Below are 22,903 nucleotides of genomic sequence, written 5' to 3'. Positions count from 1 at the left end.
ACTATTATTTCGTTAGATCACATAGGATATCCACACCCGTAGGTGACAGGTGAATTCCTGAATACAATGCACTGACTCCTACACATTTCGCAATTGAACCCAACTTCGTCACTTTGTGACCCTCACGGAGTCGGTAACAAGTCAAAGCACAATCCTAGCATGTAAAGCCTCAGTGGTCTCCCGGGTCGTAAGGACCACTGTTTTCAAAACCGGACCGGACCGACCGGTCGGACCGGTTCAACCTCGAACCGGCCTCCAGACCGGTCCGGAGATAAGGAAAAAATCGGAAAACCGGTTTAACCAAAAACCCGGTTAAAATCCGGTTAAACCGGAAAACCCGGAAACCGGAAAAACCGGAATCCGGAAACCGGTTAAAACCCGGAAAAACCGGAAAAACCGGAAAAGTGGTGTTTATTTGGATATTTGTTGTAATTTTCATCTTAAAAATTAAGTAAAAACTATAAAAACATAAATAATCAATATTTTACTATTTTATTTATTATATAAAATAAATAAAATATTAATTTTATTGATCCGGTTCGACCGTTCGGTGGAACCGCTTGAACCGGTTGAACCATTTTTTAAGACTTGACCGGTTCGATTAACGGTCCGGTTATAAAAACACTGGTAAGGACTAATCATATACAATCACAACTATGAACTTTTTCTCTCGATGAATGATAATCATTTGGAAATTTCAAGGGAAGGTTGTTTGGTACAATCATCGTATGATTACCCATCTGTATGATTGGACATCTCTATGCCCTTACCATGAAACACGGTACACAACATCATAGATGTTAGTCTCAAGCTCAAGCGCTTTTTTCCTTATTTTAGGCTGCTGAATCGACTAGGAACGAATTTAGAATATACACTGTTTACAAATGAGTTTAAAGATCGAATTACGATTCATTTGTATTAAAGTATAATCAAGGACTTTATCTATGCTGATTGCATTGATATATCGATAAAGTAAAATGAAACCATTAAAAGTTAAATTTATTAAAATAAAAAAATTTATTATACTTGAGTCAATTAACTCTCTGGCCAACTCTTGGCTTACAAGACATCTATTCTAACAATGTCTCCATAAAATGATTCTCAGACAATTCCGATTTCCTCGGAAATCATAATACCTTACATCAACAATGGTATCAATATGTTGTTAGAGTAGGTGCCCGTCGAGCCAAGTGTTGGCCGAGTGTTCACAATGAAACTCTATGTATAAGCAATCTTTATTTTAGTAATATTTGAAATTATTATTTTGGCAAATCTTTATCTGTATACCCATGCTAGTTGCATAGATAAAGCCCTTGAATATACAAATAGTAGAAAGAATATGAGATGCTCATATGATGAGTATCATGAAACTCATATTTGTAATACTGTATATTCTAAACGGTTCCTAGTCGATTCAGCCGCCACTAAGAAGGATATAGGCCGCTCGAGTTAGAGACTAGTATCTGCGATGTGAGTACCATGTTTCATTGGTAGGGGACATTGTGATGTCCGAACATGCAGATAGGTGCTCCTTGTAGAGTGCACTGAACAACCCTCCATAAAAGGACTTTCCAAGTGGTTCTCACTTATCGAGTGGAAAAGTCCTGGTTTATGGTTGTACAGAATTAGTCCTTATGACCCGGGACAACATTGAGACTCTATGTTCTAGAATTACACTTTGACTTGTTTACCGACTCTTATGGGGTCATCAGGTGGCAAGGTTGGGTGTTCTGTCGAAACACATAGGAGTCGATGCATTGTAGTCGGGGATTCACCGCTTACCTTCGGGTATGGATATCCTATGTGTTATCATGTGTATGTAGATCGAAATCTCTGGCCAGAGTATGGTTGTAATTATGAAAGGTGTTTCATAGATTACACCATCGATGCAACTACGACATGACACATAGTATCGATTCATTGACAACTCTCGATAAACCAATGGTTGTCGAATCGATCGGGATATATGAGTTGAAGGGACCGTACTGTACGCTAACCATAATTGAATGGTTCTTGCAGGCACTATCATTTGATACCTAGGGAATCATGTAAGCGATGCTGCTAGGCGTTTAACATGATTGGTTGGGTACTATCAGACTTGAGTTCTGACGTTCTTATTATCAAGGTGTTGATAAATAAGAATGGAGCAATTGGGGTATGCTCATATAAGGACATGTTTAGTCCGAATCACATAGAGATGTGAACCCACGGCTAGTTGTATCAATGAACCATTGAGGGCCACACAAGTACTAGCTTTCTAGATCCCGTTGAGAAGTAAAAATAGTTCAATGTGTTGAACGGCTTATAAAGGAGTTTATAAGCGTAGGGAAAATTAGAAGTATGACTTCTATAAAGGAGAAAATAGTTCAATGTGTTGAACGACTTATAAATGAGTTTATAAGTGTAAAGAAAAATAGAGGTATGACTTCTATGAGAGAAATGTAAATTTTAATTTTTGGAAGTGTTCCTAAATTAAAATTGGCCAAGTGAATAATGTATTTGAAAATTGTGATTTTCATAAACATTATTATGGACTAAATTAAATTAATTCAAGTGTTGAATTAATTAAACACTAGTGGACCTAGTAGAGTCCAAATAATTAAATTAATTCAAGTGTTGAATTAATTAAATAATATTGAGTCTTGTAGAGCTCAATTAAAATAATTATTTAACTAGTGAGACTTGGGTAAATTCAAGTAATGTTTAATTAGTCTCAAATATGTTTGAGATAATTAAAATTTAGTCCAAGGTTTTTAATTTGATTAAAAACCATATAATATGCATGCATGGGAGGTCAAGGGTTGGGAGACTACTTTTTGAGTTTTCAAGGCATGGCATGCAAAAAGTGATATCTACTTTTTCACAAACCAAGACAAGTCTTCCCACTTCACTCCCACAATGCCTTGGCCGAATTCTTGATGATCTTTCTCCCCAAATTTTTCTCTCCTTTTGTTCTTCAATTTGTTGAGGAAACAAAACACTTCTCTTTGAAAAATCTTCTTATTTTTCTAGTGCAAAATAAGAAGGGTTCTAGCTAGTTAGTGGTGGGCCTAATTTGAAGGAAAGATTCAAGATCTTGGAGAGCTTGTAGATCTTCATGCCATTCAAGAGCTTTGTTGCTTGACAACAAAGTTGGAGCCATCATCAACCTCAAGAGGTTGATAGGTAATATCTTCTAAAACACTCTATGAATGAGATTTAAGGTGTTAAATGTATTTGTTGCACAAAATGGAAGGGGGCCGAATTTTTCAGCTTATATTTTTAAAATTTTAGCTTCCGTTGCGTTTTCGGTCTCCCTAAATCGTTCCCTTTCATATGTCACAAAAAGTTACATCATAATCGTTTTGCTCATCATCAGTGCAATGGTTCTCGAATTCACGTTTTGCGTGATCCAGTGTTGGGATATCAAAGAAATAAACGAGGAAATATTGCAGCGGAACATGATAAGTAATAATAACAACAATGAATAAGATGAACATCAATATTTATAGTGGTCATCACAAGATAGGATTACGTCCACTCTAAATCTCTCAAAAATATCACTTCTTTATTAATAACAAATAAGGCAAGATAATTGAGAATACATAGTATTTCACTCATAACACTCTGATTTTTAATACTCAATTTCTCTCAAATAATCATATTCCTTCCACAGATAAATACTAATTAAGAAATCTCATGCTAATTATCTCACTTCTACACTTATGATTGTAGAGGAGAGGATTTTGTGTTTTGGTGTGAATTTAAAATGAAGAATTGATGTGTTTTTATAGGTGAAGTTTATGGAATAAAACAAAAAATTAAACATCATTACTTACGTAATTAAATCAACAATTTTTTACTAACACAAAACATGTGTTAATTATTTGTCAAAAATGATTGTGCTTTGAATTCAAATTTATTGGCTTGATTTATTTATCAATTCTCCCCCTCAATCACATTTTTTTGAATTCAATCAGACCTGCTATAGCTTACAACATTCCAACTTCCATTTCGGCAATGTCTTGGTCATCGTAACAAATCTGTTTCCATATGTTCAAATCTTCTCAAGCTTTAACAACTTCTTCTGTAATATATCTTGTATCCAATAATAGCGAACATCAATATGCTTATATCTTGAATGCATTGAAGGATTCTTTTCAAGATGAATTGCATTCACTATCACAGAACAACTTGTATGGATATTGCACAAAACTTAATTCCTCCAAAAACCCTTTCATCCACAACAACTTCTTACATGCCTCAGTTGTTGCAATGAACTCAGCTTCAATGGTTGACAATGCTACATTTTTTCAACTTTGACTGTCATGACACAGCTCTCACTGAAAATATTATCAGGTATCCTGATGTGGATTTTCGAGAGTCAGCATCTCCTATCATATCTATGTCTGCGTAGCCTACAAGCTAAAGTATGGATCCTCAAAAACTCAATCTATGTTTAGAGGTTCCCCGTATATATCTGAATATCTATTTTACTGCGGTCCAATGTTCGTTTCCTGGTTTTGAAAGGAATCTACCCACCACAACTACAAAATTAGCTAAATCTGGCCGAGTACATATCATGGCATACATCATACTTCCACCAGCTAAAGCTTTCATTTATTTTTGCTCATCCTCCGTAATATGACTCTCCTTTGAGTTCAACTTGAAGTGGTTGACAATAGGACATCAAACGCTTTGGCCCAGTCCATGTTGAACCTATGAAGTATTTTCTCAATACATTTTTCCTATGACAACCAAGTCTTGTTGGCATACCTGCCTCAATGGATTTCCATGCCAATAATTTTTTTGTTGTCCCCAAGTCTGGAGGAGATTGATAAACTCAAGAAAGAGTTATCAAAAGATTTTTTTATGAAGGATTTGGGTGCTGCAAAACAAATCCTTGGAATGAGGATCTTAAGAGATCGGATGAACGGAATCTTGAAGTTATCTCAAGAAGAGTACGTGAAAAATATGGTTAGCAGATTTAACATGAATGAAGCTAAACATGTGAGTACTCCTTTGGCTAGTCATTTTAAACTAACCAAAACACAATCACCTTCGACGGAGCAGGCTCATATGAACAAGGTTCATTATGCTTCTACTGTCGGAAGCCTCATGTATGCAATGGTGTGCGCTAGACCAGACATAGTACATGCAGTGGGAGTTGTGAGCAGATTTATGAGCAATCCAGGAAAACAACAGTGGGAAGCAGTTAAATGGATTCTAAGGTGCTTGAAAGGTACTGCTAGTTTAACTTTATGCTTCAGAAGGTCAAAATTGGGCTTGCAAGGTTTTTTCGATGCCGACATGGGTGGTGACCTAGATGACAGAAAAAGTACTACTGGATATGTGTTCACCTTAGGTGGTACGGTCGTAAGCTGGGTGTCTAAACTGCAAAAGATAGTTGCGCTTTCAACTACTGAGGCTGAGTACGTTGCTGTAACAGAAGCTAGCAAGGAGATGATGTGGTTGAAATCCTTTCTGGAAGAATTGGGTCAGAAGCTTTAAGATAGCACATTACACTGTGACAATCAGAGTGCTATTCAGTTGGACTGCAAGTATAAATGGAGATATATGAGCTGCTGCAATGATGGCGTGAAGACATGATTGAAATCAAGTCTTCAAGTGGAAAAAATGTTAGGTAAAGTGGAGCCACTTTATTTAATTCTAAACATGTCAAATTTGAATGGTTGATTGATTTGTGCCGGCAAAAAAGGAAAACGTTTCTTTTGTTCATATGGAGGATTGCAACTATAAATAAGTGCATCCTTCGTATTTTAAAATCATCCCAAAATCAAAAGCTTTTAAAGTTTAGTAAAAGAGAGAGAGCATTTGAGTGTTGAATGTTCTCTTGTGTGAGTTGGAGAAATTATTTTTGCTCGGTTATACTCGGGTTGGGAGTGTGAGATATTTATTGTATTATTATATACACTTGTTGTAATATTTCTCATGTTATAAAAGATTTGCAGTAGCTCCGTGGACGTAGCCTATCTTGGGTGAACCACGTAAATCTTTGTGTTCTTGCTAATTATTTTATTTCGCAATTTTCAGTACTATATTATCATCATGATCGTCATCAGTTCGATGTAAATTTCCCAACATTAACAGCGTTAACTCTGGTCCTGCAACGGTTTTCTGGTATGAAATTTTCAAAGATATTCCACCAAGCATAGACCGGAGAAAGAAAGGGGTTGTCACTTCAATTCGAGATGAAACCTGCGGTCAGTGTGTACAATCAAATATTAAGAATCAGTTTCTGGATGAACATTTTGAGATATAAATGATTCTAAGAACCTAGATTAATGAATTGAACTAAAAATCAACGATACAGGAACCTAAACTTTTCCTGCTGTCGATATTGTGGAAGGAATCACTAAGATCAAGGGTGGAAAACTATATAATTTATTAGTTCAAGAAATAGTGGACTGCCATCCTGGATTTGAAGAAGGCTGCGATGGTGGCTTCGTATCCGATGCTTTTGAATCATAAAAGATAATGGTATCACAACTGGAAAAAACCACCTTCCTAGAGATAAAAAAGGTACTTGTGACAAGAAAAAGAGGCAGAACCAGCGACAAAGATTGTGAGAATCTGAAATTCCAGGAGTAGCAGCAGCTAGCAAATTTCAGCAGAAGCTAACAATTCCAGCAAGCCAGCAACTCATATTTCAGAAGATGGTATTTTCCAGCAGACAAAATCAGAAGATAGTATTTTTTAGCAAACAAAATCCAGCAGACAGAATCAAGCAGCAGAAGAGTTCAGTAGCGAGATTCCAGCAGATAGCTACTGATTCTGCTCAGGACTTGTAACTGAATTATTTAACATGGAATAAAGACTCTTAATGGCATATTATGGTCATTAATTGGAAGACTAACAGTCAGATTTTGACCTATAAATAGCACCCTCAATCTCTAAAATTATTGTTACCAAAATCTTAAGTTATCACTTGAAATTAGAGCTAAGAAAGTGCATATTTTGAAGCTGAAAAATCCAGTGACGAGGCAAACAGATTTCCAGACTTCAACCGAAATTCTTTAAGCAAATTACGGTAAGTGGGCTTATGTATAAATATCTTGAAACCAGATTGATGATTTCTGTTTTAAAGCAAAGTATAAGTATTTCTGATTTCTGATATCTGATTTTTGAAGCACTGAAACTTAGTGAACTAATGGCAGGAATATATATTCTGAACATTACTGATTACTGATTACTGACATCAGCCCTTAGAGGAGAAAACATATAGGGGACTGATATCAGTTTAGTCATGAGATTCACGAACGTGCTCAGTGCTTACTTTCTAAATTTCTGATTCTTGTTTTGAATATCGATTTCTGAATACTGATTCATTTTCTGAAAATAAGAATTCTGTATATATTTGTATTACTGTTTTTGTTGAAAATGATTTCGAAAACTGGGAGTTATTCCCGCCTCGCTTATTGAGTGACGACCATATCACTCACCCACCAAACCATCTCAGATAAGAACGAGGAAGAATTGGTAGAAGAAGAAGAAGAGCAGTTCCAGTAATGGGGTTGGTGAAGAAGATTGTTAATTTTCAGTTTTAGTTATGTTGTTTTCCGCTGCATCTGTAAGACATTGTCATGTCTGGTTTGTTTTACATTTCTGCTGTAAAACATTATTATTTGACTTTGTATCATACAATGATTATTCAGTATCATGAATAAAAGACTGGTTTCTGAATTTTGTACTTCTGAGGCTTATTGTTTTCGAATGTAAATTTGAGAGCAACGTCGGTGTCGACCAACCCCCGTCCCGGAGCATGACAAAGATAATCGGACCCCAAAAGGTACCGGCAAATAATGAGGACACGCTCATGAAGGCTGTCGCTAACCAGCCTGTTCCTGTCACAGATGCTAGCGGACACAACTTCCAGTTCTACTCTACTGGAGTTTTCACTGGCCAATGTGGAGACTCCTTGGATCAAGGTGTTACAGTTCTAGGTTATGTGACGGAAAACGGTAAGTTGAAATATTGGATAATCAAGAAATCATGGGGGAGTTCTTCGGGTGAAGATGGTTACATGAGGTTGCAGAAGGATATTGCTGACAAAAAAGGGCTTTGTGGGATTGCCGTCGAAGTCTACTATCCTGTAATCTAGCTGAAAGAATAAAAATTGAGGTATCTTTAAATGACATATTGTACTGGTACATGATGTTCGTGTATGTATAATGCATCTGTTAAGCGAAACTTGATGAGTACACGTTTGCATACACTAATGTGATATGACACAAATACAAGATTTCTTATAAAAAAAAATTCATAACGGTATATCATAATTTTTCCTCAATTTACAACCAAAATCAACAATTCAAACATTTCGTTGCATCCTGTACCCCAGCCGATATGATTTGTCAATGATTTACTCTAGTAAGTCAAGCTTTTTGAACTCGAACTAATCACCAAAGCCTTAAGCTTCGAGGAATCTCCAGCTGCATTAGCTCGACGAGTGATATTTTCCATATTTTTATATAAACTTTGCCTCACCATGTTGTTCATCAGTCTCTTTCCTTCAACAAGATCCCTCTGTTTCAGAGGTGAACCAAACGCTACCGGCCCCACCTGAGGCCCCGAGTGAGGCCCCATTCTCATCTGTCTCTCGTTCTTAAACCACTGCAGGATCTTCAAAGCTCGTTTCTGAGCCAATGGACTCCCTAACAATGCTACTTCAAGAAGAACTTGTACTATCCCCGCCTTAGCCATTTTCTGCCTCTGAAATGAGCTCTGATGTGCTAAAATCATCAAAATGTAAGAAGACAATTCTTGGCATTTGGGCTTCTCTTCCCATGTCATGATCTGGATAAACGCCTCAGGAACTACCGGATTATGCTCCAACGCTTTCCTCCCCGCTAACGTTACGACCAAATTTCCTAAAGTCGCCAATGCATTTTCTGATGTCGATTTATCTACAGATGATCTCATTAGTATTTCAACGGCCCCTGAATTGATTATAGGGCCGGTATTGTCCAAGACAGAAGATAGATTGTATAATATGCTTAAACATGATTTTTTGGCGTCGATGTTACTTGAACTTGACTCGAGAGTGGAAACCACAAAAGGGATCATTCTTGCAGATTTGAGGGAGAATTGGCTGTTGGCCAGGGCTGATATTGATAAGATCAGATGTGCAAGTTCTTGTATATGCGTTTCGTCTAGAACATCGATCTTTTCTGGTAGTTTTGAGAAGAACCCTGCCTCTACGATTAGAGCTTTATTCCTAGAAGTAGAGCCAAGGAGAAATAATCAAGGCATAAGTCTGCAAATTCTCTCGAACCTGACACTTCTCTAAATTTATTTTTATAAGATAATAAATGCGTTTCATTTGAGCACGGAATTCATCACAGTCAAGGCTTTGTCAAAAGCAGCATGTGATGTTAGCTCAACCACCTTTGTCCTCACCCAAGAATATATATATAGTTTTGATATGTTGTACACCTACTGTATACATCTATGTGAGTAACGATGAGATGTTACTCACTCATTGGATGTGCAATTTTTTTATATTTCATCACATCCAATAAGTGAGTGACACCTCATCGGTGCTCACATAGATGTGTACAGTAGGTGTGCAGTATAATATATATATATCTATATATATATATATATAATTCAATTGACAAACAATTTCTTCAACTTAATTAAATATATTTAATGACTTTCAAGAAAACTATCTAATCTGAGGCACCCAACTTATATATTTGCAACTTATATATTTGAAATTTATAGTTTGAATCATTTTCTAAATTAAATTATATCCTCTTAATCAAATACTTTCTCATTCAAACCCCACACCCAGGTTGACATCGGCCCACCATTATAGTTGTTATTTCAACTTACATTTTTACTTGTGAAGTCAACAAATTCAGTGAAAATTCATTCTCCTCTCTTCTCTCCTAGTATTCAAGTATATATTCGACAATTCAACTAGACTGCTGACTAAATTCATAACTAATTAATACCATAAAGTTCAATTCAGCTCCACCAACAAGAATATTTAATAAAATTATTACACAACAGAAATAGGTCTGAAATATAATTCTTTTTTTAAAAAAAAATTGCAAAAATAATTTAAACAATTATCAAGAAAATTGAGACTCACGCGAAAGAGCCCTTGGCGAGCTCAATTAACGCCCGAACAGCCATTCTTCGACGCGCCACCACTTCCGAACCCACCATAGTAACCAGCGGCGGAATAACACCGAGCTCCACCATGGTTTTCCGCCTCTTCAGGTCTTCTCCGGCCAGCTTCTGTATTTCTTCCACCGCCGCTTCTTTCTCTTCCCAGCTCCCAAAATGAAGCTTCTTCACAGACCTATGCAAAACCACCACCCATCCATCACCGTAATCACGTCCACCCTCCAATTTTCCTGACATGCAATCCTCAATCTTTACTTCTCTATATGCATCCATGACCTTTTCCTGCTTCTTCTCCAGTGTCTTACGCTGCCTTCCGGTGGCTCTAAGGCGGAGGAATCGTCGCATGCGAGTAAAGAACCTCAGTTTTGTACACGCGAAGAACAAATTATTCAAAGAATCTGATCTTTTTGGTGCTCGAGGAGCTGACATATTTCAAGAACTTAATTCGATTCAAACTTTTATATATAGGTCGATTCGTCTGACCAAGGAAAGTGAAGAATCAGAGACTTTATACGCAAAAACAAGAAGATCTACAGTAGACAGCACATGCAGACTGAGAGAGAAATCATGTGTGCTTCGAGAAATTATTTTTTTACTTTTTTTTGGTTTCTCATATAAATGAATAATAAACAGACTATTACATTGAATCTCTGAATATTTTAGTTTCCCATAATGCCCTCTGCTGGCGTTTTGGGCATGTACACTGAAATTTGTGACATAAGATAACAACTAACCCATCCCTTTCCAAACTTTAGCCATCCATTTTCCAACTCATATAATTTAAATAATTATTTTAATTCTTCAAATTATTTTTTTTAAATATGTTCAAGTAGATTTTTGTTAAGATTGGAACTTGGACCTAACTCAACTCCAAAAGCTAGCTCAAGGGGGGAGGATTGTCCAATTCTATATATACCACTCAAAGTTAATTATTTAACCGATGTGGGACATTTAACACACCCATCTCACGCCCAGGAATGAACATCTGGAGCGTGGAGTTTACAAATGATCCAATTATGGGCAGAACGGGTGGCCTAATTATAGGCAGTCCAACACATAACTGGTGGAACCTGGGCTCTGATACCATGTTAAGATTAGAACTTGGACCTAACTCAACCCCAAAAGCTAGCTCAAGGGGGGAGGATTGTCCAATTCCATATATACCACTCAAAGATTAATTATCTAACCGATGTGAGACATTTAACAATTTTAATGGAATTTGCCTTTAAAAACCTGCATCTAGATCGAATTGCAGGGTGCTAAAGTTCTTATACTAGTAATAATTGGTATATTGATATTACATTTCATATAATAATAATAATATATATATAATTAATTTAATATACATCACTTTGTTTTTACATACTTATTAATACAAAGAACCACTATTTAAAAATGAATAATTTTTTTGGATTAAATTGCTATGAAAAAATAAATAAATAAATAAAAGAAGATAGAAGAAGAAGCTCAGTGCTCCGTTGAGGTGTACCACCTGGGAAAACCCATCCCCCAATTTTGAACACACGTAATACAGGAGTATGAAGCGAAAACGCGGGTCAATTCTTTCTATAATACACATGTTTTTCTTCTTCAAGGCCTGTATGTCTTTATAGACGGTTTCGTGGATTTTTATTCGTGAGATAGTCAACTCTGTCTATATTTACAATAAAAATTAATATTTGTCTATATTTACAATAAAAATTAATATTTTTGATTAAACGATCTCATTAGTCAATTTTGTGATATGAATCTTCTATTTGAGTCACACATGAAAAAATATTTTTGAATGTAACAAAAATATTTTTTCATGTGTGACCCAAATAAAAGATCCATATCATAAAATTGACCACTGAGACCGTCTTACAGGAGTTTTTTTTATTTGACTTCAAAAACATTTCAAGCATGTTTACAAAAGAATTTTTCTAGGAAATAAAAAGAATAATCAATTGTTTTTTTTTAAAAAAAATCTTACAGTACTTATGATAACGTTATATATCGACATGTTTAATCATTCTATTTTTAAATAATTTTACGTTTATTACAAACTCTTTTAACTTATTTTCCATTTCAATTATAAACTGAAAAGTGAACAGATTGAGGCCCCAAGTTATCGTCCACCATATATTTTGAATTGCACCAAATTTTCCGAATATCCAATCTCATCGCTTCCTATTGGTAAATAAATCCCCAATTGAATGGATGGTTTCTGTACTGAGTGGGTCTTATGTGAGACCGTCTCACGGATCTTAATATGTGAGACGGGTCAACCCTACCGATATTCACAATAAAAAGTAATACTTTTAGCATAAAAAGTAATATTTTTTCATGGATAACCTAAATAAGAGATCCGTCTCACAAATACAACTCGTGAGACCGTCTCACGCAAGTTTTTACCTCCGTTATTTTCGGTTTAAAAACAACGATGGTGGACTCACGGCCAGAAGCACTAGCAGCACACCAATTGTCCAAAACACGTGAGACATACTTCCAAAATGCTGCCTTTTTATTTTTCTTTTTCATTACGGGGATTCCACTAAATCAATAATTTAGAGGATATGAGTGAAATTAATATCTGCAAACAACCACCATGAGTTTCAAAAAAAAAAAAAAACAAAACAAAAAAAAAATATTCTGAAAATTGGATTAACCCTTAAATGGAGATAACTATTTAATTGTACTAGACTTGGTTCCCCGGTCTCATTCATAAAACCGAAATAAAAAGGGGAATGCACCAGCCGGGAATCGAACCCGGGTCTGTACCGTGGCAGGGTACTATTCTACCACTAGACCACTGGTGCTTGATGGCAAAGGTTTAATATGTAGTTTATTTATAGATATAAATATACGTTGCTTGACTCGTGAAAATTTGACAATTATTATAATTTACGCTAATATTTACTATACACAGGCTCGCTTTTATATTATATGATTTATACATACAGAATTCGTAATTTGTTTTCAACGTAACATGTTTTTCCCTCGGTTTGCAATTTCAATTATTTTCAAAATTTGTTAGATGTGGGCCGGACCGGAAATATTAGGTGATTTGGTTTATTGGGGTCCATTTATAAACGGCCGATCATCAAGCCCAACCCATTATTTCACCAAATCTTTATCAAAAACCCGATTTGTGATTTCCGGGTCTTTCCTCAGATCAGAGACCTAATTCTGTAGAATCTTGCATCAGTAGCAAATTTAGGGTGCCACTCATTCGCCTCTGCCTCTTGATCCTGACTTTATCAACTTAATTTGTTTCTTTTTATGCTTAAAACGAAGGTAGAACATGGAAAGCAATGGCGCCTGCAAAAATTGCAGGAAGAGAAGTCTCGTCCAGGACGATGTAAGCGGAAATATGATATGCACATCTTGCGACGTTGTTCAAGATTTTGACAATTTTCAGGCACATATTGGTGGCATTACCGGCGAAGCTGGTTCTTATGTTCGTGTTGGAACGGTGGGGGTTGGCGGTAATCTCAATTACAAGGAAAAAAAAATATTTGAATCCCAGAAATTAATTATGGATATCACGTTCAAGTTAGGGCTTTCGGGTTCGAAGGCGAATGAGATTAAGCTTTTGGCTGAGAAAATTACAGAGGGTGAATATGGTCTAGGAAGGTGGTTCACAGTATTTGTGGGTGCTTGTGCTTATGTTTTGATGAGAAAGGATGACAAAATGTTGCCTATTGTCGAAGTGGCGGATGCAGTAGATTGTGATGTTTTCGAATTGGGTCGAATGATTGGTCGTGTGGTTGATTTTGTTGATTTGAAGTTGCCTGAGTTTGATATTGTGAACTGTTTTGAACGTTCTATTGGGATTTGTTCGAGTTTTGGCAGGGTTTCAGCTGATATTATTGGACGGATGATGCAGCAAGGAGTATTCTTGGTGCAGTGTTTGATCAAGTGGTTTATTACCACAGGAAGGAGACCAATTCCTGTGGTAGCAGCAGTCTTGGTGTTTGTTGGTGAATTGAATCAAGTTCCCGTAAAGATTGAGGATGTCGCGAACGAGCTGCATGTAGTGGTCGGTACTTGCAAGAAGAGGTATAAGGAACTTTTGGAACGACTTGTAGAAGTTGCTCGAGTTTTGCCTTGGGGGAAAGACGTTACCGTGAAGAACCTTTTGAAAAATGCTCCATTTGTCATCCAGTATATGGAGATGAAGTCCAGCATGATATGCAATAGGAAAAGAAAGAGCTTTGAGCATGTCCAGTGTGATATGGAAGGACTAATTGGCGACTGTTTGAGCAAAGAATTTGGGTAGTGGGATTTATAATTCCTCCTCACAAGATGGCAACTTGCAGTATTTTGAAGTGGGCCACTCGTCGAATTTGATCCATGAGTCTCCCGACAGATTTCAGATCTCTCCTGAATGTTTATCCATCATTTATTCTAGTTTCTTGGATGAGGTTTCTCTTGCCAAGGTCAGTGCAGAGAAAGGCATGGAAAACAGAAGGAAACCGCAAAGAAGTTGTGATTTTCAAGTATGCACAGATTGGTGGGAAGGAAAATCTGAGCTGAGCAAGAAGCTTGTTCTAATGCAGATTTTTGAGAAGGATGTGGGATTGGACCCAACACCTCCATCTTTCGATAAAGGAAGACTAGCCAAGCAACGGAGACAAGAAAAAGTAAAAAATGCCAAGCGTCGTATACATAGAATCATGAATCCATTTATGTCTAACTCAGGTTATGGCAAAGATCTTTGTGTCCTTGAGCATGAGAAATCTGCGAAGAAGAGGAAAAAAATGCAAATGGATATTGATTGGGAAGATCTCATTATCGAAACACTTCTTCTCCATAATGTAGAGGATGATGAGATATTGAATGGACATTACAATGTCTTGTTGGCTTTGCACGTTTTTGACAATGGCATTGCCCGATTGGCTTCAAGGAATTGCAATGGTGATATTATGTCATTACCCCTTAAGTAGCATGCGAGGCAATTGTTTCGTATTGTCTATCTTCAAAATCAAATAACATGGAAAAAATATAGACTTTGTTCTACCTATCAGAGATGTTGGCTAATCGAGTCCCTCACATGCAAGTGACTCGAGCTTCTCATCAGTGCCGCAGTCAAAAGCTGAACTCGAATCAAAATTCAGTTGCAGTAGACTCGAAAAATTTTAGGCTTGAGCACTCGCTGTAGTTGAAACTCTTGTTGTTCATTTATTAGTTTTCCCAGTATATTTTAAAAAATATTTTATCCTGATTTTTTTTCATAAATTATATATTTCAATCTTTATTTTTATACAGAATTTTGTTATTTTAGAAGTTATTTGATTTTAAGCTCGACTCGACTGAATTTAGAGCGATAATTCGAACATCAATCGAGCTTGAGGCGAAGTCAATGTCAAAATTCAATACTAATTTGAGCGTCAATGACCTGTATGCATCCATTGGGCACATGGAAGCTCTTCTTGGTGGTGAATATATTCAATAGAAATCCCATAAGCATTTTTTTCTACTCATCTTGCTATATTGGAAGCTATATCATTTGATTAAAACTTCTTTCTCAGACTGGTTCCAGTTTCTTTCTTCTTTTTCCGGTTAATCGAGTGTATGGGGGAGTTTAGGTTAGTATTGAAGTAGCTGAGCTATACGCTGTTCAATGGTTTCCATATCAGCGTTCCACACACTGTTTTTCCATGAAGTTTTTACCTGCAAATACACTTTCCAGTTCCGGGCTTTTAGCCAAATCAAATCTGTGACTAAACTGCACTTGGGACTCTTATTTTTCGCGATATAGGACACCACTTATATGGTAAATTTCAAGCAATATTTTCCTGTTACCGTACAAATTTGTTGTGGATAGATAGCCTACTAAATTACCTTGTGAAACTTTGCTGCAAACCAATAGGTATATGAGAACAGCAATTACATTGACGTTTTCATAAACAGGAACGGTTCGGTGAGATTTTAATAAATGTGGGTGGGACCCACATTTATTAAAATATTAAAAATAACAAATCCCACATCGTGATTCTTTCAAAGTTGGCTTAAGAATTTTGTTATAAATTGAGTTTTCTTTATTACTTTTTAATATCCCCAAAATCAAAAGCTTTTCAGATTTGATAAAAAGAAAGTGCATAAAAAAAAGAGTGTATTTTTTTTTTTTTGAGTGTGGGAATTCTCTTTTGTGAGTTAGAGAAATTATTTTCTCGGTATACTCGGGTTGGGATCGTGAGATATTGAGTGTATTGGTTTATACACTTGTTGTAATATTTCTTCCAGTTATAAAAGTTGCAGTGCTCCGTGGACGTAACTTATATTGGGTGAACCACGTAAATCTTTGTGTTCTTGTTGGTTGTTTTATTCCGCAATTTTTGGGGTGCTATTATCATCGTGATAGGCATCGCTTCGGGTAAATTCCCCAACAACTGGTATCAGAGCCTTGTTGTGAAAATTCTTAAAAATTCTGAGTATGCTTTGTGGTTGCAGCTTCGTCTGATCTTCCACATCAGAAAAGATTTTTTAGAATTTTTGCTAGGGCTAGAGAAGTGATGGCCGGAGATGATGGATCGGGACCGGGAATCAGCAAGTTCGACGGAACAAATTTTTCGTTCTGGCGGTTACAGATTAGAGATTATCTGTATAGTAGGAAGTTGCATCAACCTCTATCTGGAAAGAAGGCAGAAAAGATGGAGGATGATGACTGGAAGCTTCTTGACCGACAAGTGTTAGGCGTAATACGATTGACCCTAACGAAGAACGTTGCGGAGGCAAAAACAACGGAGGAGATGATGTCCATTTTATCGGACATGTACGAGAAGCCATCAGCAAGCAACAAAGTGCATCTCATGAAAAAGTTATTCAACTTGAAAATGGGAGAAGGTGCTTCGGTGGCTAAACACATCAATGAGTTCAACACGATTGTTTCTCAGCTAACAATGGTTGAAATTAATTTTGATGATGAGATTCGTGCACTTATTCTTTTAGGCGTCTTTACCAAATGTTTTGGAACCTAATGCGGGCAGCGGTTAGCAACTCTGTTGGAAAAAGAAAGCTACAATTTAATGATGTCAGAGATCAAATTCTTGCCGAGGAAGTTCGCAAGATGGATTCTGGTGAAAGAACATCATCAAGTTCTGCTCTAAATCTCGAGAATAGAGGAAGGGGCAGGAGTGACGAAAAGAGTTTTAACCAATGGCATGATGGGTCCAAGTCAAGAAATGGAAAAGACAAAAGCAACTTTGAAAAGAATGTGAAGTGCTGGAGCTGTGGTGAGACTGGTCACTTGAAAAAGAATTGCAAATCAACAAGGAACAACGCTAATGTTGTTACTGAGGAGGTACATGATGCTCTATTATTATCCATGGAAAGCCCGGTTGATTCTTGGGTTATGGACTCGGGAGCTTCGTTTCATACCACTGGTAATCGTGATGTATTCGATAATTACATTGCGGGAGACTACGGAAATGTTTTCCTGGCTGATGGAAAACCTTTGGAAATAATTGGTATGGGTGATATCCGGATGAAGATGACAAATAGATCTGTCTGGATAATCAACAAAGTAAGGCATGTACCAAAGTTGACACATAATCTGATTTCAGTGGAACAGCTTGATGACGAAGGTCATAAGGTGACCTTTGGTGATGGTTCTTGGAAAGTGAAAAAGGGAGCCATGATTGTTGCTCGAGGAAAGAAAACTGGAACACTTTATATGACTTCCTGTTTGAGAAAGAAATTAGCGGCTGTGAATGCTGGAGCTAATTCAAGTCTATGGCATAGTAGGCTTGAGATACGAGTGAGAAGGGAATGAAGATGCTTGTTTCAAACGGAAAGCTACCGAAATTAAAGATCGTTGAACACAAGCTGTGTGAAGCTGTATTTTTTGGAAAGCAGAAAAATGTGAGCTTTTCAAAAGAGGTTAGAGAACCAACATCAGCTGATTTGGAGCTGGTACATACTGATGTATGTGGACCATCTCCTGTGACATCCCTTGGAGATCACTCAAGATATTATGGTACTACTGTTGACGATTCGAGCAGGAAATTTTGGGTTTATTTTGTGAAAAATAAATCGGATGTTTATGAGACCTTTAAACAGTGGGAGTTAGCCATGGAAGATGTGATGGATTCGCTGTCATCCAGTCACATGAGGAAGTTGTCAGAACTTTCTGAAGGTAAAAAGGTTTTACATAGCAAGTGGGAGTACCGGTTAGAACATGACGGTAGCAAGCGGTACAAAGAAATACTTGTTGTAAAAGGGGAAAAGAAAGTCATTGGTTACACTGATATTTTCTCTCTGGTGATAAAGTTAACTACTATCAGGATTGTACTTGGATTGATGGAAAAAGAAGATTTACATCTGGAACAGTTAGATGTAAAGACGACGGTTCTTCATGGTGAGCTAGATGAAGAAATGAATCAATCACAGGGATTTGAAGTACGAGGGAAAGAGAAAATTGTGTGCAAACTTCAGAAGAGCTTGTATGGTCTCAAACAAGCTCCAAGACAGTGGTACAAGAAGTTTGATGGTATAATGAATAATGATGATTTTCTGAGGTATCAGGCTGATCACTGTTGTCATGTGAAGCTTGATGGTTATTATATCATACTACTGATATATGTAGATGATATGTTGATAGCAGGAGCTTGTCTGGAGGAGATTGATAAACTCGAGAAAGAGTTATCAAAAGAACTTGCTTTGAAAGATTTGGGTGGTGCAAAACAAATCTTTGGAATGGGGATCCTTAGAGATCGAGTGAATGGAGTCTTGAAGCTTGAGAAGATTCCTGGAAGCAAGAATCCAGCTGATATGCTCACGAAGGCTGTTATCATTGAAAAACTGAAGTTATGTTTAACTTCAGTTGGTCTTCTGGACTAAAAAAGAAGGTTTGAGCTGCTGCACTGATGGTGTGAAGACATGATTGAAATCAAGTCTTCAAGTGGGAGAATTGTTAGGTGAGATTTTAATAAATGTGGGTGGGGCCCACATTAATTAAAATATTAAAAATAACAAATCCCACATCGTGATTCTTTCAAAGTTGGCTTAAGAATTTTGTTATAAATTGAGCCTTCCTTGTTTGTTTTTAGTATCCCAAAATCAAAAGCTTTTCAGCTTTAATAAAAAGAGAGTGCATAGAAAAAAAGAGTGTATTTTTTTTTCTTGAGTGCGAGAATTCTCTTTTGTGAGTTAGAGAAATTATTTTCTCGGTATACTCGGGTTGAGATCGTGAGATATTGAGTGTATTGGTGTATACACTTGTTGTAATATTTCTTCCGGTTATAAAAGTTGCAGTGCTCCGTGGACGTAGCCTATATTGGGTGAACTACGTAAATCTTTGTGTTTTTGTTGGTTGTTTTATTCCGCAATTTTTGGGGTGCTATTATCATCGTGATCGGCATCGCTTCGGGTAAATTCCCCAACAAGAACAGCGTCCACGGAACTGAATTCCGATTATTTCTACTTAAACCTACAAGATCTGGATTTGGGGACTCAAGTAACCTACACCAAATTCTAGTGGCCATGCTGAAGAATATTGAGCTCGATGAATTATATAAATACTTCCCACCCGAATGAATATATTCACAGCATCTCTCCATTTGCATCAAGAATCAAATACATTGTTTTTCTACATTCGACTATCAAGAATGGCCTTGACACCCTTCCTTGAAGGTATTTTTTGCTGCATTGATAGTATGGGAGGTTTGGGCTTTTCAAGCCATAGCTCGCTCGATTCCTGATGGACTTATGGCTGAAAGACATGATAAATGGACTAAACAATATGGACATGTGTATAAAGATGATGCTGAGAAGGCGAAGAGATTCAAAATATTCAAGGGGAATGTGGAATATATTGAATCTTTCAATGAAGCATGGACTCAGCCTTAGAACGAAGCTTGCTGTCAACCAGTTTACTGATTTAACAAATCAGGAGTTTCTAGCATCCTACAATGGATACAAAAGGGGCTCTAATCCAAAAACAATTACGAATGCATCATTCAGATACAAGAACGTGACATCAGTACCAACAAGCATGGACTGGAGAAATAAGGGAGCTGTCACAGGTGTCAAGGACCAACGCTTTTGCGGTAAGGAAAAAAGATATGCATGTGGGCGTGTTTTGTAAGAGTGTGAATAATAATTATTTATCAATTCTTTTTTACCTAAGCGTGATCAACAGTCCTCAAGATCTAATTTTCATAAATAAAACAATAGGAAGTTGCTGGGCTTTCTCAGCAGTTGCGGCCATGGAAGGTGTACACCAGCTCAAACCAGGAAAACTGGTTTCCATGTCCGAACAAGAACTAATCGATTGTACTAGAGCACATGAAGACCAATGCTGTGAAGGCGGTATCATGGAGAAGGCATTTGAGTTCATCCTAAAAAACAAGGGACTCACAACCGAAGCAAACTATCCATACCATGGAGTTGATGGAACCTGCAATACGAAAAAAGCAGCCTCCCATATTATCAAAATTAGAGGTTACCGTGATCCTCTATCACCATTCTTATTTACTCTGTGTTTGGAGGTCCTATCTAGGTCTCTAAAACGCACGTCTCGATCAGCTCACTTCGGTTTCCATCCCAAATGCGCTAATCTTCGTATCACTCATTTGGCTTATGCGGATGACTTATTACTCCTTTCGAGGGGCGACACCCGTAGTGTATCGATGATCATGGAATGCTTGAATAACTTTGGAGATATGGCGGGACTGCGTGTCAACCTATTGAAATCTAACATTTACATGGCTGCCATTGATGACAGAGTTCGTGATGAGATATTGCAGATTACAGGTTTCAGCCCGGGAAATCTTCCATTCCGGTATTTGGGCGTGCCTCTTGCAGCTAGGAATCTGAGATCTTCAGATTACTCAAAGCTGGTGGAATCAATCGCAGCGAAATTTAATAGTTGGCCTAGACAATCACTCTCTTATGCTGGGAAGATCGAGCTTGTTAGATCGGTGGTGCAAGGTATTGAATGTTTTTGGCTTTCCATTTTGCCTATCCCCAATTGCATTATTGATTCCATACACTCTCTCTGTCGTAAATTTGTTTGGCCAACGAAGCACCCACCCATTGCCTGGGTTACTCTTTGCAAATCGATTGATGATGGAGGGCTGGGACTTAAGAATCTGAAATGTTGGAACAAGGCTTTGATTGCTAAGACGTTGTGGAAGATTCAAATGCGAAAGGAGAGTTTGTGGATTAGATGGGTTAATCATTTTTATAGCAAAGTTGGGGGGGTTTGGAGTTGGGGTTGGCATAAGGATGAGTCTCCATTGATTAAACAGCTAATAGCTATTCGTGATGAAATTGTCCTTCGGATGGGCTCGGTTGATGCGGCTTCTACCACGTTACAATCCTGGTTTTCTAGTGGTGAGGGAATTGGTAAAGCATATGATTTCTTCACTAAGAAGGTTGGTAAATGGCCATGGAAACCTCTGCTCAGCCGTTCGTGTATCCTTCCCAAACATAAATTCACATTGTGGTTGGTGGCACACTCCAAGCTGCGTACTCGAGATAGGCTGCCGTATGCTATTGACAAAGCCTGCATTTTATGTGATGGTAACATCGAATCGGTAGATCACCTATTTTTCCGTTGTGCGTTCTCTATTGCTGTTTGGACAGATATTAAGAACTGGCTTGGTATGTCGAAAATTATGGGCTCGACCACAGCGGTGCTGAGAGCTTATAGAAATCACTATGGAGGCAAATCGATGTTGGCTAGACTGCGTGCCTCGGCCCTAGCAGCTACGGTGTACCACATTTGGAATGCTCGGAATAGGAGGATGTTTGATGATGAGAAGCCAAGAATTGAAGATATAGTGAAGACTATTAAGATTCTTGTTTTACGTTGTATTCCTAATTCGATGGACATCTGTCTTGTTTAGGTTTGATTAAGTAATACTGTTGGATATTCTCCTGGGTATGCCCAGTGTACTTGTACTCAAACTTTTTACCCTCGTTTTTAATGAAATTTTCGTTAAAAAAAAAAAAAAAAAAAAAAAAAAAAAAAAAAAAAATTAGAGGTTACCAGAAGATCCCAGAAAATAGCGAGTCCTCGTTGCTGAAAGCTGTGGCTAACCAACCATTATCTGTTGGCGTAGAAGCTACCGAAGATTTCCAATTCTACTCGAGTGGAGTTTTTACTGGATTTTGTGGACATGACCTGAATCATGGTGTTGCTGCAGTTGGTTATGGTGTAACTGGAAATGGAACCAAGTATTGGTGGATCATTCGTGAGGAGCAGAATGGGGTAAGAAAGGATACATTAGGATGCAAAGGATGTTGATGCTCAGGAAGGGCTGTGCGGTATTGCCATGGAAGCTTGTTATCCAAATGCTTAAAAGTTTTTGAAACTTACGATAAACTTGTACAAGGTTTAAGTTTTTGAAACTTAAAATAAATAATTGTGTGCCTCAAGGAACGTATACCGTTTTTCACAACAATGTCAATCACGTTATATAGCGGAGGCTCGAAACAAGATACAGTATAGAAATGTAAGTACTGACTAGCCGCATGATCGTGAACGACGACTCAACCAGAAAGTGTGGGTGAGTCACAGCATCAACTTCTTAGCATTCACTTTCTTCGAGCTTCTTGATTCACTTTTTCCAAGTTGTCTGCCGTCGTTTTCAGTCATAATCATAACTCGTAAGTGTACAACCATATTTAAAATCCCATGTATCTAACTCTACACTACTCTATATCCTTGTACTCCAGGAGATGTACAAGGATGAGTAACATGTGTGTTATGTCCAAAAATCATAATAAGAGAAATAATAAAATAATGTGTAAAATCCCAAAGAGCAGGAGTTTCTAT

At 37.3% G+C, this 22,903-nt stretch overlaps 4 protein-coding genes and 1 non-coding gene across 5 annotated transcripts; 3 read left to right on the top strand and 2 right to left on the bottom strand.

The window, feature by feature from the left end:
- The first annotated feature begins 7,762 nt into the window (after nt 1–7,762).
- LOC140838938 (thiol protease SEN102-like) lies at nt 7,763–8,101 on the top strand. The gene has a single exon (XM_073205566.1). It carries the CDS (start codon nt 7,763–7,765, stop codon nt 8,099–8,101), a length of 339 nt encoding a protein of 112 aa, XP_073061667.1.
- A 125-nt stretch (nt 8,102–8,226) lies between these two features.
- On the bottom strand, nt 8,227–10,733 carry LOC140838760 (uncharacterized). Its single transcript, XM_073205294.1, has 2 exons — nt 10,100–10,733; nt 8,227–9,217 (listed from the first exon to the last, which is right to left on the bottom strand). The coding sequence occupies exons 1-2, from the start codon at nt 10,564–10,566 to the stop codon at nt 8,368–8,370; spliced, it is 1,317 nt and encodes a 438-aa protein (XP_073061395.1). The 5' UTR covers nt 10,567–10,733; the 3' UTR covers nt 8,227–8,367.
- A 2,131-nt stretch (nt 10,734–12,864) lies between these two features.
- On the bottom strand, nt 12,865–12,935 carry TRNAG-GCC (transfer RNA glycine (anticodon GCC)). The gene has a single exon. It is a non-coding gene; the product is annotated as a tRNA-Gly (tRNA).
- Nucleotides 12,936–13,244: 309 nt separating this feature from the next.
- On the top strand, nt 13,245–15,409 carry LOC140838759 (plant-specific TFIIB-related protein PTF2). Its single transcript, XM_073205293.1, is given in 2 exon segments — nt 13,245–14,389; nt 14,391–15,409. Coding segments are annotated over 2 exon segments (1,644 nt in total). The 5' UTR covers nt 13,245–13,420; the 3' UTR covers nt 15,066–15,409.
- Nucleotides 15,410–20,327: 4,918 nt separating this feature from the next.
- LOC140838937 (uncharacterized) lies at nt 20,328–22,824 on the top strand. Its single transcript, XM_073205565.1, has 3 exons — nt 20,328–21,933; nt 22,188–22,336; nt 22,804–22,824. Exons 1-3 carry the CDS (start codon nt 20,328–20,330, stop codon nt 22,822–22,824), a joined length of 1,776 nt encoding a protein of 591 aa, XP_073061666.1.
- The last annotated feature ends 79 nt before the right edge of the window (nt 22,825–22,903 follow it).

Source organism: Primulina eburnea, chromosome 8 (assembly GCF_022965805.1).
Source record: "Primulina eburnea isolate SZY01 chromosome 8, ASM2296580v1, whole genome shotgun sequence".
NCBI classification, from domain to species: Eukaryota; Viridiplantae; Streptophyta; class Magnoliopsida; order Lamiales; family Gesneriaceae; genus Primulina; species Primulina eburnea.
Note: the sequence above shows the minus strand (reverse complement) of the source record. Positions and strands in the feature narration are given on the sequence as shown.

Excerpts from the sequence above, each read along its gene's own strand:
- LOC140838937 (XM_073205565.1), top strand. The coding sequence starts at position 20,328 with ATGGAAGGTGTACACCAGCTCAAACCAGGAAAACTGGTTTCCATGTCC. Across the intron at positions 21,934-22,187 it reads TATTAAGATTCTTGTTTTAC|AAGCTACCGAAGATTTCCAA; the intron begins GTTGTATTCCTA and ends CTGTTGGCGTAG. Across the intron at positions 22,337-22,803 it reads TTCGTGAGGAGCAGAATGGG|GAGATGTACAAGGATGAGTA; the intron begins GTAAGAAAGGAT and ends CTTGTACTCCAG.
- LOC140838938 (XM_073205566.1), top strand. The coding sequence starts at position 7,763 with ATGACAAAGATAATCGGACCCCAAAAGGTACCGGCAAATAATGAGGAC.
- LOC140838760 (XM_073205294.1), bottom strand. The coding sequence starts at position 10,566 with ATGTCAGCTCCTCGAGCACCAAAAAGATCAGATTCTTTGAATAATTTG. Across the intron at positions 9,218-10,099 it reads CTCGCCAAGGGCTCTTTCGC|GAATAAAGCTCTAATCGTAG; the intron begins GTGAGTCTCAAT and ends CTCTACTTCTAG.